Source organism: Alosa pseudoharengus, unplaced genomic scaffold (assembly GCF_046254945.1).
Source record: "Alosa pseudoharengus isolate Yale_2024_CS ecotype anadromous, Long Island Sound unplaced genomic scaffold, YU_APseudo_1.1 YU_APseudo_1.1_scf_17, whole genome shotgun sequence".
Classification (NCBI taxonomy): Eukaryota; Metazoa; Chordata; class Actinopteri; order Clupeiformes; family Clupeidae; genus Alosa; species Alosa pseudoharengus.
Window position 1 is genome coordinate 26,884,146 of NW_027468640.1, and position 12,638 is coordinate 26,896,783.

A 12,638-nucleotide genomic window follows, 5' to 3' on the forward strand; every position below is an offset into this window, starting at 1 on the left:
CCAGCTTCATAATGGGCATGTTTTTTGGTAAAGGTGAAATAATTCCTTTAAACATGTGATTGTCTATGAATGGAACAATAAGGGACATAGACCCTGTGCCCTTAATAATACACGTAATACATTAAGCAATTTCCATTGATTTATATGTTCTGACCTACCACAGGGTTCAATGAAAGTGACTGAAAAATGCTACCACGCCCGGTATTTATTAATATTTTCATGTCCATCAGTGGTAGAGACTTCAAATATCTACACAAGATAAATTACATATTTTATTTGAAGTATTGATGCCAGAATGCAAAAATTTAATATAATACCCTCATTATCACACGTGTTTAGGAAAATACACTTTATTTACCCTATTTTAATATCAATAGTACACAGTCTTAGGTGTGTGAAAAGGGTTTTTTTAGGTTAGGTAGGTTCTTTATTGTCCCAAGGGGATAATCTTTTTCACACATCAGAAGTTTCAAAGTTCATTTAGAGTATGACATGACCACATCCAGTTCTGCTAAATATTATTTCATCGAAGAGAATGAATTTGCTTCCAGTTGCCTTTGACTGTTTTTAAAGCAATAACATGACTCCTCTGATTTCAATTATACAACATCAGTGAGACAATAGCTTAGTTTGATTTTAATAAAATATCTCAAAGCATATAATTATAATGGTCTAGGCTATTATTTGATTTGGGCCAAAACAATGGGCATTTGTTTGATTTTAATAGATTATTTCTATATACTAAGCCTATGATGATGCCAGCCAGCATCATAGTTTTATTTTAGAAAGAGTATGTTCTTTACAATCCATCATATGTTTTCTTGGAAACCTTAAAAGTTTATTCAAATCCTTGCAGAGGTTACCGCCTAGAATTGAGTGCAACTCACATTCACAACACCCACCAACCTCTGGCATTGGTCTATTACAACAAGGGGCTGTTTTGACGGGTCGTCCCACTTGTCACTCAAACTAACTTCGGGGGGATCTTAGCAACTGGAGCAGCAGCATTCATCTCGCCAAAAGTTGGGGTGAAGTTTCCTATCCGGACCCAGCCCACCCTCGCTTACCCCTGTCCCGTTCCCATGTTATCGTAATGAACATCTGGTCATGGAGAATTGGTGTAGGAGTGTGTAGAGACCTAAAACGAGATGGAGAACCCATCACAGATAATGGAGACCGTAGAACAGCTTGTGTCCTTTAACCACATCCACGTCCAGCTTCTAGGAGGTGCTCCATGGGGATTCACGTTAAAAGGGGGACTTGAGCACGGCGAGCCGCTTATCATAACTAAAGTAAGATGCATTGTTTTGAAGAAAATACGTTGTTCCCCTCATACCACAATAGTATTGGCTGTGCTGTGCATCACTTCTTTCTTTGAGATTTGGCGACGTGTGAACTGAATTGTAACCTACCTCGTGTGTAGTCGCTGCTCCGAAGACTTGAGTGTAACAACAGTGTTGTGTCCCTCTCTCGTTTTAAAGTTAAGCATTGATTCTATCAGTGTTTCTATGATGTTCAGTGGTAAGAAATTAAATGAATGATCATGTCTTTTGCTTATAGCATGCAGTAAAATGTACTAACAGACCATTACGCACGCAGGCTATTCTTTTAAAACGTTTTATTTGTTCTTTATTTTCTGCTGGAATAACAAATCCACCTATGTGCGTGTTGTGTCAGGATGCAGCATATTGTCTATACATAACTGGTTACTAATTTGTACATGAACTATAGCTTAATTTAACGCATATTTGCAAAACATTCAAACGGGGCAATGTGAGGCTCCAGGCAGATTTTGATGCAACCGTGTGTGATTTTAGACAATGGTCAAATCTATGTTGAGCTTGTCCGCAGTCGACTAGAACTGCTCATTTGGAATCTGTCGTTTTAATTTTCCTTAGTAGTCTACCAAAGCAAAAATCAAAACAGAATACGAAGTGACTTTTCTGTAGAGGAAAGTGGTCGTTGCGCCTGTTACACGCATTGGCGTAGTCCCGGTGCGAGTTGTGCTTTTAACCTATGGCGGCAATATCGCAGCGAGTAGGAATGATCCCCACCGTAGTTTAACATCCTGGTTGTCTTTGTTAATTTCCCAGTATTGCGTTGACATTTCAAATCAAATGGCAGAACGCGTTTCTTTCCATCTAAAAAACAAACATTATTAGAACGATTAAACTTAATGAATCTTGCAGTTGCCCCCCCCCCCCCCCCCAAATAATTATTCTAATTGGTAGGATGGTAGAACACTGTGAATGGTTAGGGAATTACTGTGGTTGGCAAATGACAGTCATCGCATTAGAGTAACATTTTCCTCAGGAGTTCCTCATATTTCTCATGGCCTTTATTCACAGAACTGTCTGAGTAGTTTACATGTGAGACATATCGAACAAAATGGACTCTCAGAAATACCCAAGTCTTTGGACCTCATGGATGTTGCATATACAGCAACTTCTATGTTTTCAGTCAATACCCCCCCCCCCCCCCCCCCCCCCCCCCACACACACACACACACACAATACTACCAAAGCACTGCTGCATACCTTCTGAAGTGCTCAAGTGTTTCTTTTCTTGAATGAAGATCGTGTGGAGTACATGGGGTCTTATACTCAGTCTTGTTATGGAGAGGGGGAGGGTGACATGGACAAAAATAAAAAATGGAGACAGGATATCTACCCCAAGCCTGCAGTGTGAACTGGCAGATGTGGTATTGCTTTACATTTTGGAATGTTGACAGTCTGATTAGGGAGATGCACACCGTCTTGTGATGGGTCTGAACCACCTTTATGTTGCACCTCCGGTGTTACCAGCCCCTGGTTGACATTATCTACACAAATGTACTCAGATTTACAGATTATTTACACAATACATTTTATAATCAGGTTTTCAGCAGAATGCTTTGTGTCTGAAAGTACATGTCATTCACTTTTTTACAAAGTATAGCTGGATTTAATAGTAGCCTATTGTATTGTTCAGTAGCAGCATCTTGTTGCACAAATGCGTGCAATACCTTGTGAAAAGATAGGCAACTTAGTAGCCTATACAACTGCAGGTGCAAAAGGCTGTACCTTTATGAGCCTGTACCCAATGCAAACTCATTTGTGAAGAATGTTCACAGCCACAGACCCTATTTGTTGTGGTGTGATATTTGCACAAAGCTATTTAGGACTGCCATGTAATCAATTAAGTATGGGAATGCATACTCTGATTTCTCTAAATTTTTGCTTCTTAGAAATAGAAATAAAGAATGTTACAATTAACATTGCAATTATATCCAAACTCTGGGCAATGACGCTGCATGCTGGTGACGGATGTAGGCTACAGTCTAAAGAACGATCAGCTCAGCAAGCAAATTATGTACTCTATTGTCCTACCACATCAACAGTGAGAAGCCAAGCTGCAGTGAGGAGCCAAGCTGACGTACTGAGGGCCATAGCGTGAAGTGGACGTGGTCATTCCGTGATGTGTGTCATTCACATGAGCAGGAGTTTCGAGGGGTATCCATCACATCCCCTCCTCTCCCCTGTTATGACAGTGATGGATCACTTCAGCTTAGTTTTTTGGTCATTGGACCCTTTGGTCAAAGGTCATTGAGCTCATGCTTTGTGTTGTAAAGACCTTCCCCATAGTGTTGGGGATGGAGGTTTCAATAGTGTGTTCTTTAGAGAGCAAATCCATGTGATACTTTTTGCTGGTGTTCTTTTGAGATGTGTGACTCATATTTAATTAATGATGACAGTTTTTCTTTTCTCCCGGGGTTCCAACAGAAAATAAGAGATCTGATGTTAGTTTAGTTTTTACATAGTGTTGGAAATATTGGGAATGATCAGATACATTTTTCTCTGCTTAACTTATATCGAGGAGCTTTTTTGTGAAGTAGTGATCTAACTGACAGCAGCTTTCCTTTGCAAATAATAGCACAGTTTCACTGAAAAAAGCTAGGCAGCTTTCTTGGTAATTGAATTACATCAAAAATATATACTGAAAAAATTAGTAAACCCTTATGTACTGTTCTTTAAAGAATTAAAAATACAGAGAGAGGCTAACTGAGTCAGCTTCAAGGGGTTTACTTCAAGGGGTTTATTATGTCCCTCAGAAATTAAACGTTTTGTCCTTTAGAGGATGAGGTGTCCATAACGGTCATGTCTTTTCTGGATCAGGCGTGAGAGAGCAGTGTGTGTTCTTGCAGTGTGTGCATGTGCATTTAAGCGGCAGCATGTCGAGGAGTTGTGCTCACAGCAAGTTCTGGTGGAAACTAAGAGGCAAACAAAATGAGGAATTTGAAAACCAACTTTTCCACCGAGATACATTCCTACTGCTCTGACCCTCTTTTAAAACAAAACACTCACTGTATGACTGTGCGTGGGTGGATACGTATCTGTGTGTGTGTGTGTGTGTGTGTGTGTGTGTCTCTTACCACTGGTATGTTTGCTAAATGAAGTAAAAAGTGAAATAAAGCTTACAAAATAAATAAATGTTGAATCTACAGTAAATTACTTGTATGAATGTGTGTGTATGTGTGTGTGTGTGTGTGTGAGTGTGTGTGTGTGTGTGTGTGTGTGTGTGTGTGTGTGTGTGTGTGTGTGTGTGTGTGTGAGTTTATTTTGATTGTGTGTGAGTAAGTAAGCTAGTAGCCCATCCTTTGCCTATGCTACTCTCTGGTCAGTACACTTCCAGAATGTGACCAGAGAGTAGGCCTGGTCAAAGCAGCACCCGGGAAACTCCCAACATATTGCTGTAAAAGAGACCTTTGTCTTCCCTTCTGTCCCGTCCCTTTCCTGCTTTTCTTTCTGCATTTTACTCTCTCTCACTCTCTCTCTCTCTGTCTCTCTTTTTTTATACCTCATGCATTAGCTTCATTTCTCTTTAGAACTTCTTCTCACATACTACTGCACTGAACTGCGTCCAAGTATGTCAGTTCTTTTGGCTAATCCCCCTCCCCCACTTCTGCCTTGCAGTTTTGTCCAGAGAAGGCTTCTCTTTTCCACCTCGAACTCTGTTGGTTTCAACAGGCCAGATGTATTGTAGTATTGGGGACGACTGTTTGGGCTTTGGCTTAAATGTGGGTGAGAACAATTAAAGGGTGAGCTGAATTTGAAGTGTTCAGCCCAGCTGGACTTTATTTGTCCTGCCGCCCTGTGCCGCCTGAAGACTGAAGGCTCCTTAAAGGTGCAGTCCATAACTTTAGGCTTTGTTCAGACCTGACAAAATGTTTGTTGGGCTGCTTCATAGTCGTCCTTTCCTTTTGCTTCATAATAATAATAACACACACACACACACATACACACACACAGAGGAATGGACACATCAGCAGATGTTTGAGCATCTGTTTGTTTCCTGTCTGAGTGAACACAGGACTCAATGAACGATGCGGTTTTGCTTTTGAATGGGTTTAGCATCCAGGATGTCCATAAATGCTGAAGTTGCCTTTCCCAGTGTGTTGCACATTTGGTATTAATTTTAACATTCGATATGAATGAATGAAAATAGGGCAACAAATTGCTATGCAGTTCACCAATTTTTAACATTGCGAAATTTATCCGCAGTTAACCATGTTTCCAAGTTGGACCCATGACTGTAGCTGAGTCGCTACACTTCAGTAGACAACATCATACAGGTCCACATGGAGATTAAATGTGTACAAATAAAACCGCTGAAATGAATCAGAATCAGATTTGTATGTGTTGGTCTCAAATGTGCATCAGATGAGATACCTGTAGACAAGTAATGCTGCTCTAATTGTGTTGGGAGATTCTGTATTTTTTAAGAGTTCAGAGATCTTCCTGCATGCAGGTGATTCTGTCCTCCGTCGTCATGTCTCCCGTACCTTGGATACCAGCACAACCATCCCTTTTCTGTGTTCTCTCCATTTCTATATCCTTTCTCAGTCTTCCTTTGTCATTCCCTTTCTCTCTTTTCTGGACTCCCTGGCATCTGCTCTCGGAGTCCTGTTCCATTCTTTGGCCTGTTTTCCCGTTGCTGTGTCCAGAACACAGGCCAGTAATGGACTTCCTCGGCTGTGTGACAGCAGCAGCAGCAGCTTTATTTAGTCTGTCTTTATCACTCACCACCACAGCCTGGTGTTTGTGTGTGCTACCTGCACTAATAGGTTGTTGTATGCAAAGTATCCTGTGTGTGAGCTGTGTTGGATCCTGTGATGAATGGCATTGGGAAGGCCAGTCGCCAAGCTTGGAAATTATGCACTGTGTAACACACACACACACACACATACTCCAATCACCACGCACACACCAAATACACCATCAACTGCCATTCACATTCATTAATTTGTTTATATAATAAGAACATTTTACTCTGTATCTAGACAGACTCACACACACACACACAAAGCTTAAACACTCTCTGTCATTGTCTATTTTTTGTTCTCGTCCATCTCTTGTTCACCTCTGTGGAATGCGCACAGACAGGCCACTGGCTGTTAGTTTCCTCTCCCCGGTTAATGATTTACATGGTGACAAAATCATTACAGGCAATCATTAAGAGTCACTTCTTTGAAAGGAGCGCCCATGCATATAACACCACTTTTAGGCATTTCTTTGCTCTGTTCCTCTATAATTAGCTTTCATTTAAGATTAGCAGTTAACATGTTGTTGAATATAACCCCATATTTTTTTTTTGTTAAACACATTTACTTCTGATGTGTTTGTCTACATCCCTGATTAGTGACACCCAGTAAGCTGCAGTCTGACCGCAGGCAAGAGAGAAAGCTCATAAGTGTGGTTTCAAATTGTTCCTTTAAGCAACAACTATGCAATAATTTACTAGCGAGCTAACCATAAAAGGCATGCAAAACCTTGCACACACCACCCATAATCTTGTCAGCACTGCTTACATGTGAACTGGTGCCTTTTGGTGACACAGTCAGCAATGTTGAGCTGTGAAAGTTTTCCATGCATGGAATACAGAACTAGCGCATTGGTCCTTCACACGACCATACCACCAAAATTAATTTGAAGGTGATACCAAAACTGGTTGCCAAATAAAAGCATACCTCATAGATGACAAACTGTTATTAAACGTTTCTTTAATCAGCTAATATACACTCTTTAAAAATGTAAAGATGGTCAAAACCAAAAAGCCCTTCTTTCTTGCTCCCTGGCATGTTGATTGGCAAAATGTGACAGGGCAGTTCCACATCCACTGGCAATAGGTAATTCCTCTTTTGGGACACAATGCATGGCTTTGGGCCAGACCAGAGGAACGAGGAACACCCTCTTATTTATAGAGCATTTGAGGGTGACCTCATGCTGCCCAGCCAGACGCAGGACACAGACACTGGCCCGTGCATACAGTGAGCTCATTCTTCTCTGCCCATTCGCTTTGACTGGCCTGATGACAACTGTAGAACTGCCATCTACAGCCACACAGCACGTGCCATAGTGGGCCTTAAATGGCTGAATCTGCTGGGTTCATTATATGTGATTTAATACAAATTTAATCCATGACACTTACATTTGTATGTTCAAGGGTAATAACAGTGGTGTTTAAATATTTGAATATTTAAGTCTAACAGAAATATCAAGTAGAAGTTGACTTTCATATATCAGATCTGTCAATGTTATTTACAATTTTTGCATTAGGATAATTGAGCTGTTCCAAAGTTTAAAATAGATTGCTTTATACTTGATAGCAATGAAAGAAACAATTTCTAAGTCCAGTAAAAATATACCTGTAAAAAGTAGAACTTGAGGTCCTATCACCCATCTGTGATTCTTCAGGCTTGATCTGGGTAGATCACACGCCATGTATTGCTTGACTTTATAGTCTTCATCCTCTGACAAGGTTTGGCCTGGATTTTTGCATTCTTTCTCTAACCTGGAAATCATATATTTGACATGCCATGTTCCTCTTGCTCCATGTAAGCTTTTCACCGTAGCACATTCAGTCTCATTCCCTTCTACTGTTTTAACATGTTGTGTACAAACACACACACACACACAGAGAGAAAGAGAGAGGGAGAGAGAGAAATGCACACAAAAGCATAACATACTGTAACCCACTACTGCATCCCCCATATTACACATAAAGCATGACATGTGCTCTTCCTCTCTTAAGCCTTTAAGGAATGGTTGAGTGGAGTATGGCATTAATGTCTTGGGGGTGACATCTCAAGACCCTGTCCCTGGGGGCATGTGCATAACCAAAGATGCTGATGTAAAAGAAAGAGAGTGAGAGTAAAACGTAGGAGTGAGAGCGAGAGAGAAGAATCTAGATTACCCACAAAGGCCCTTTGTGTCACCCAGTCACCAGGGTTTTTAGGAGGTGAGCCAGCTCCATCAGACTCTCGACGCACACAGCACTCCAGTAGAACAGAGAGGTGTGGTGTTGGCATGGCGCTCAGGACTGCAGTTATTTTTATCGGGGGAAATTGTCCCAGGGAAAAGGGCTTCGGAGAGCAAAAGGAAAAAACTGAAGGGAGTGGTGATGGATAGAGAAACTATTTGTAATCATGCCATGCCATCTACGCACAGGGCTGTGCTGGGATGTAAAAAGGGTTTTGTGTGGGGAGGGTGTGATCGTGTGTGTGTATGGGGGCTACATGCATACAGGCGAGGTGACTACAGTATTTTGGATGGTGTGGCATGACATCAGATATTTCAGGCAGCTTAAAAAGATGCTCAAGAATTAAAAGAGGAGACACTTGGATAAAGCAGTTGTACTTTCAGTCTTTTGTTTTATTCTCTCATTTCTGTCTTTTCTCTCTTTTTAAGTGATTTTTTTGGGGGTTTAAAAGAAGAGGTAAGGAGATTTTTGACTGCATTATAGGTATGAGACTAATTGCCTTTGGCACAGTAGTGGTACAATGTAGGCCTAATGTGCTTTGTGTGTAATGAACTAAAATGATTAATCATGATGATGATTATTCATTGTTTTTACTCTATTTCACCTACGATGTTTCATTAATCTATATTAAATGAATTGCTATTTAAAGCCTCTATGTCACTAACACAGATTAACATCTGCTCATATAATATGCTGTGCATGGATTTGATGTATTTTCTGAAGCTGTAGAAAATGATAGAAAGGTGAAGAATATCTTAAGGTCTTGATTTGACAGTGTACACACATATGTTGTAATACTTTTATTTGAATCTTGACACAAAGCAAGTTTGGATATCCTAACATTAATGGAAGCAGACACACACACACACACACAGGGGGCTGTGTATCCTGCAGAAGTTGAATCATAAAGTGTCAATTATGTTTCCATTACATGCATTCCCCATGTCCAACCTAAAGGAGAGACTGGCAAAGGAGGTGCCATACGGTTCATTTTACGCCGCTTCGATTGGCCACTCTTTCCGTGTTTATAGTGAGGCCAAGTAGTTCTTTTTAAAGCTGCCGCAGCACCTGTGATATTCAATATGAAAGAGCGAGATAGATCTCATGCATAAAGAAATGTTTACTGAGAAGACTTTGGAGGGAGAGAGCCTGTTCATGGGAAAGTAGTGTCGGCCATGAAGGCTGAAAATGTGAAAAGTGTTTCTCTAACTCGTGCACACTCAGTAACACACAGCAAGGGTCAGACAATTCCCAGCTGTGCAAGAATGCCATTTATCTCTGCAGCTGTGCTGGCACTGTTATTTATTTATTTAGTCGTTGAACACTGCTGTTTGTGTCTGGGGTATGTCATTCAGATTTATTGATGTTCATGACTGTGAGTCATGAACATGTGTGTGTTTGTGGTTGTGTGTGTGTGTGTGTGTGTGTGTGTGTGTGTTTGTGTGTGTGTGTGTGTGTGTGTGTGTGTGTGTGTGTGTGTGACTGTGTGTGTGTGTGCGTGCTAAGCTCTTTGCTACATTTTGTGAGCTTCCAGCTTCACGAGAGAGCAAAATTTGAATGTATCTGCATGTTGGCATGAATGAATTAGAGATTGCACTTATAAAGTGCTCTCTTGGTACCTGTTATAATCTTAAACCTGGATAATCTTAAACCACTTCATTGTAGGGGACTTCTGTCACCAGTATAAAGATAAATGGTGCGACCTCACCACAGGCATAATCGGTATACTCACAATATTTTGTCTTGTAAACAGGCGATAAGACAGAGTATTTACCAATTTCTTGAATCGGAGACCGTATAAGAAGGCTTAATTGTTAATTTGGCCCAGAGTTACCAAGGCTCTGCTCTTAACAATGTCAGTGAGACAGGCGACATTGTTTTCAAGGATGGTGCACAGTTGCTTGTAGTGTTCCATTTCTGGAATTGTTTTGACAAATCAGTTACTCACAGTAAAATTACAAACCCCAAAAGTCTGGTGTTTTGAGATCAGTCATTGCAGAACTAAACCATCTGCATATTTCAATATATAGTGTCCTTGTTGGAGTTCTGTCAATCATGTCATTGGTATGCTGAAAAAAGAAGAGGAAACAGTATCATTGGCCATCAGCACTTGGTTAAACCAGATGGTCAAAAAATGTTATCATTAACTGAGATTATGTTTTTTTTTCTGTTTTTCTTTTTCCTTTGTCTAGCTTTTCTTCCTGTGTGTTTGTCATTTATTTGATATATTGATGTTAATGACTGTTAGTGTGTGAGCGTGTGCGTGTGTATGTGTGTGTGTGCGTGTGTATGTGTATGTGTGTGCCTGCTGTATGTTGGTCAGGCTAATGGTGTATATGTTCTCTCTGTGTATAGATAGAGGATGGAGGTAAGGCAGCCCAGACCAAGAAGCTGAGAGTGGGAGATGAGCTGATCAACATCAATGGCTCTCCGCTTTACGGATCACGTCAGGAGGCACTTATCCTTATCAAGGGCTCCTACCGCACTCTCAAGATCATCGTCCGCAGGTACTGTACAATTCATCTAAACTCACATGTAAAGCATGTCAACAACAACAGCAACACATTGCATTTATATAGTGCTTTTTAAGGTAACCAAAGCGCTTTACAGTGAAGGGGGAATCTCACTTACCACCACTATTGCACCCACCCACATTTCAGGTTACATACACTGATAGTTACAGAAATGATATAGCACCATTGGTGTAACAGTAGCATCACTTAGTTGCTTTTTCTGAAAAAATGTAGACTTTAGGGCTGAGCTACACCAGGCGCATAACTGAAGCGTTCCGTTCGCGTTGCGTCTGCTGCAACAATTAGCTTCCATTATAATCAATGGAAGTAGCTACACCAGACGTGACAGTGGGGCGTACATTCGGAAAAAATAGACCATTCATCTAAAATGGATTTGACGCGTCGCGAACGGAGCACTTCAGTTACGCGCCTGGTGTAGCTCATACCTTACAACTGAGTGACCTTTGAGAAGGACACTTGTCTCTCCTGCACATGACCATATGATCAATATAAGATCTGAGGATATTATAAAAACTGTTTGCATACAAAACACCTCAAAAACCACTTTGTGAACTAGAAATACTGGAAAGATAATGATGCATCATTATATTCTTCCACTTTTCAGTTGAGAGTTTTGTTGTTTCTTATTCTTCACTGCCAGAAAAAGGTAAACTTGGCCCTCACACCCTGCAGGTGGATGCTTTGATTAGTACATTAGCGGGAGTTAAATGGTTGGATGCTCAGAGGTTGGATAATGTGGATGTTTTTCACTGGTGACTGGGGGAGTTTGAAAATGACATCTGCAGATGGTATTTAGTCAAACTGCCAGAAACAGCAGTCTGAAAAAGGAAAACTACAACAAGAAAAAGAAATATGTTAAAAGATCTCTGTATTTGAAGAGGAAATTGCTCAGCAGTGATACAAAACGGCTTGTGTCATTCGTCGATCTGATTTTATTCAGGGATCTAACACCACCTATTGTTCAGACTGAGTTGTCTCACAATCCCCTGTCTGTTTGCATAATAGGAGTGTCAGGAATTGAGTGTGGGCGAATGTCTGCTTTTCTTGTATTTAGGTTGAAGTCCCTATCAGCCGAGATCAGTGTGCAACAAATTCCTTCTGGAATTCTCTCTCAACAGTTAGAGGGGGTTTCCCAGTGAATGTGCCTCAATCCTAGTCACTGCATTGCTACCTACTTGCTTGCTCCTATTCTGTGTTTCTCCCTCTCCCTAGCTACTGATATCTGCAGCAGTTCAGTTGTGGCTACTGCTTTCCTTAAACATTGTTTTTATAATGATAAGAAGCTATCAAAATATGCAACAACTGAAATTGGAGAATGTCAGTGTTGGACAACAGCAGCAACTTTAACAAAGGTTCAAATATGGTGGGGAATCGTACAAGACAACCTCAAAAAATGTATGAGAAAACCTAAAATACTCAATATTAAATATATTATTAGGTCGTAAATCTGTAGAAATAAAAGTGAATATGCAATGTCAAGCCAGGCCATGGTTCAAACCCTCACAAGTTCCTCAACTTCCATGACACGTCATTGGAACTGGCCACCTTAGTCTGATGGGAATACAGTTAATTCATGTAGAAAATCCCTGTTTTCATACTGTAAGCGTGGTTTAGTTAAGGCTTTCACGGACAACCTGATCTGTCCTGTACTTGTTAAGCATAGGGTGACTAATTAAATGGCAAATCATTTCAACCTCATTGCCACTCTTTCAATGCTGAAAGCCTGACACCTGTTACCCAGGCATACAAACTGTGCCCTTTCACTTTTCACTTCACATATGACATCACTGAGACCATCTCATTCAT

At 40.6% G+C, this 12,638-nt stretch overlaps 1 protein-coding gene across 1 annotated transcript in view; it reads left to right on the forward strand.

Annotated features, from left to right (window-relative positions):
• The first annotated feature begins 1,064 nt into the window (after nt 1–1,064).
• Nucleotides 1,065–12,638, forward strand: part of shroom4 (shroom family member 4) — a 29,685-nt gene continuing 18,111 nt past the window's right edge. Inside the window, exons 1-2 of the mRNA XM_076289141.1 lie at nt 1,065–1,292; nt 10,654–10,805. Of these exons, the coding sequence (XP_076145256.1) occupies nt 1,149–1,292; nt 10,654–10,805 (296 nt within the window). The 5' untranslated portion in view covers nt 1,065–1,148. The remainder of the gene's footprint in view (nt 1,293–10,653; nt 10,806–12,638) is intronic.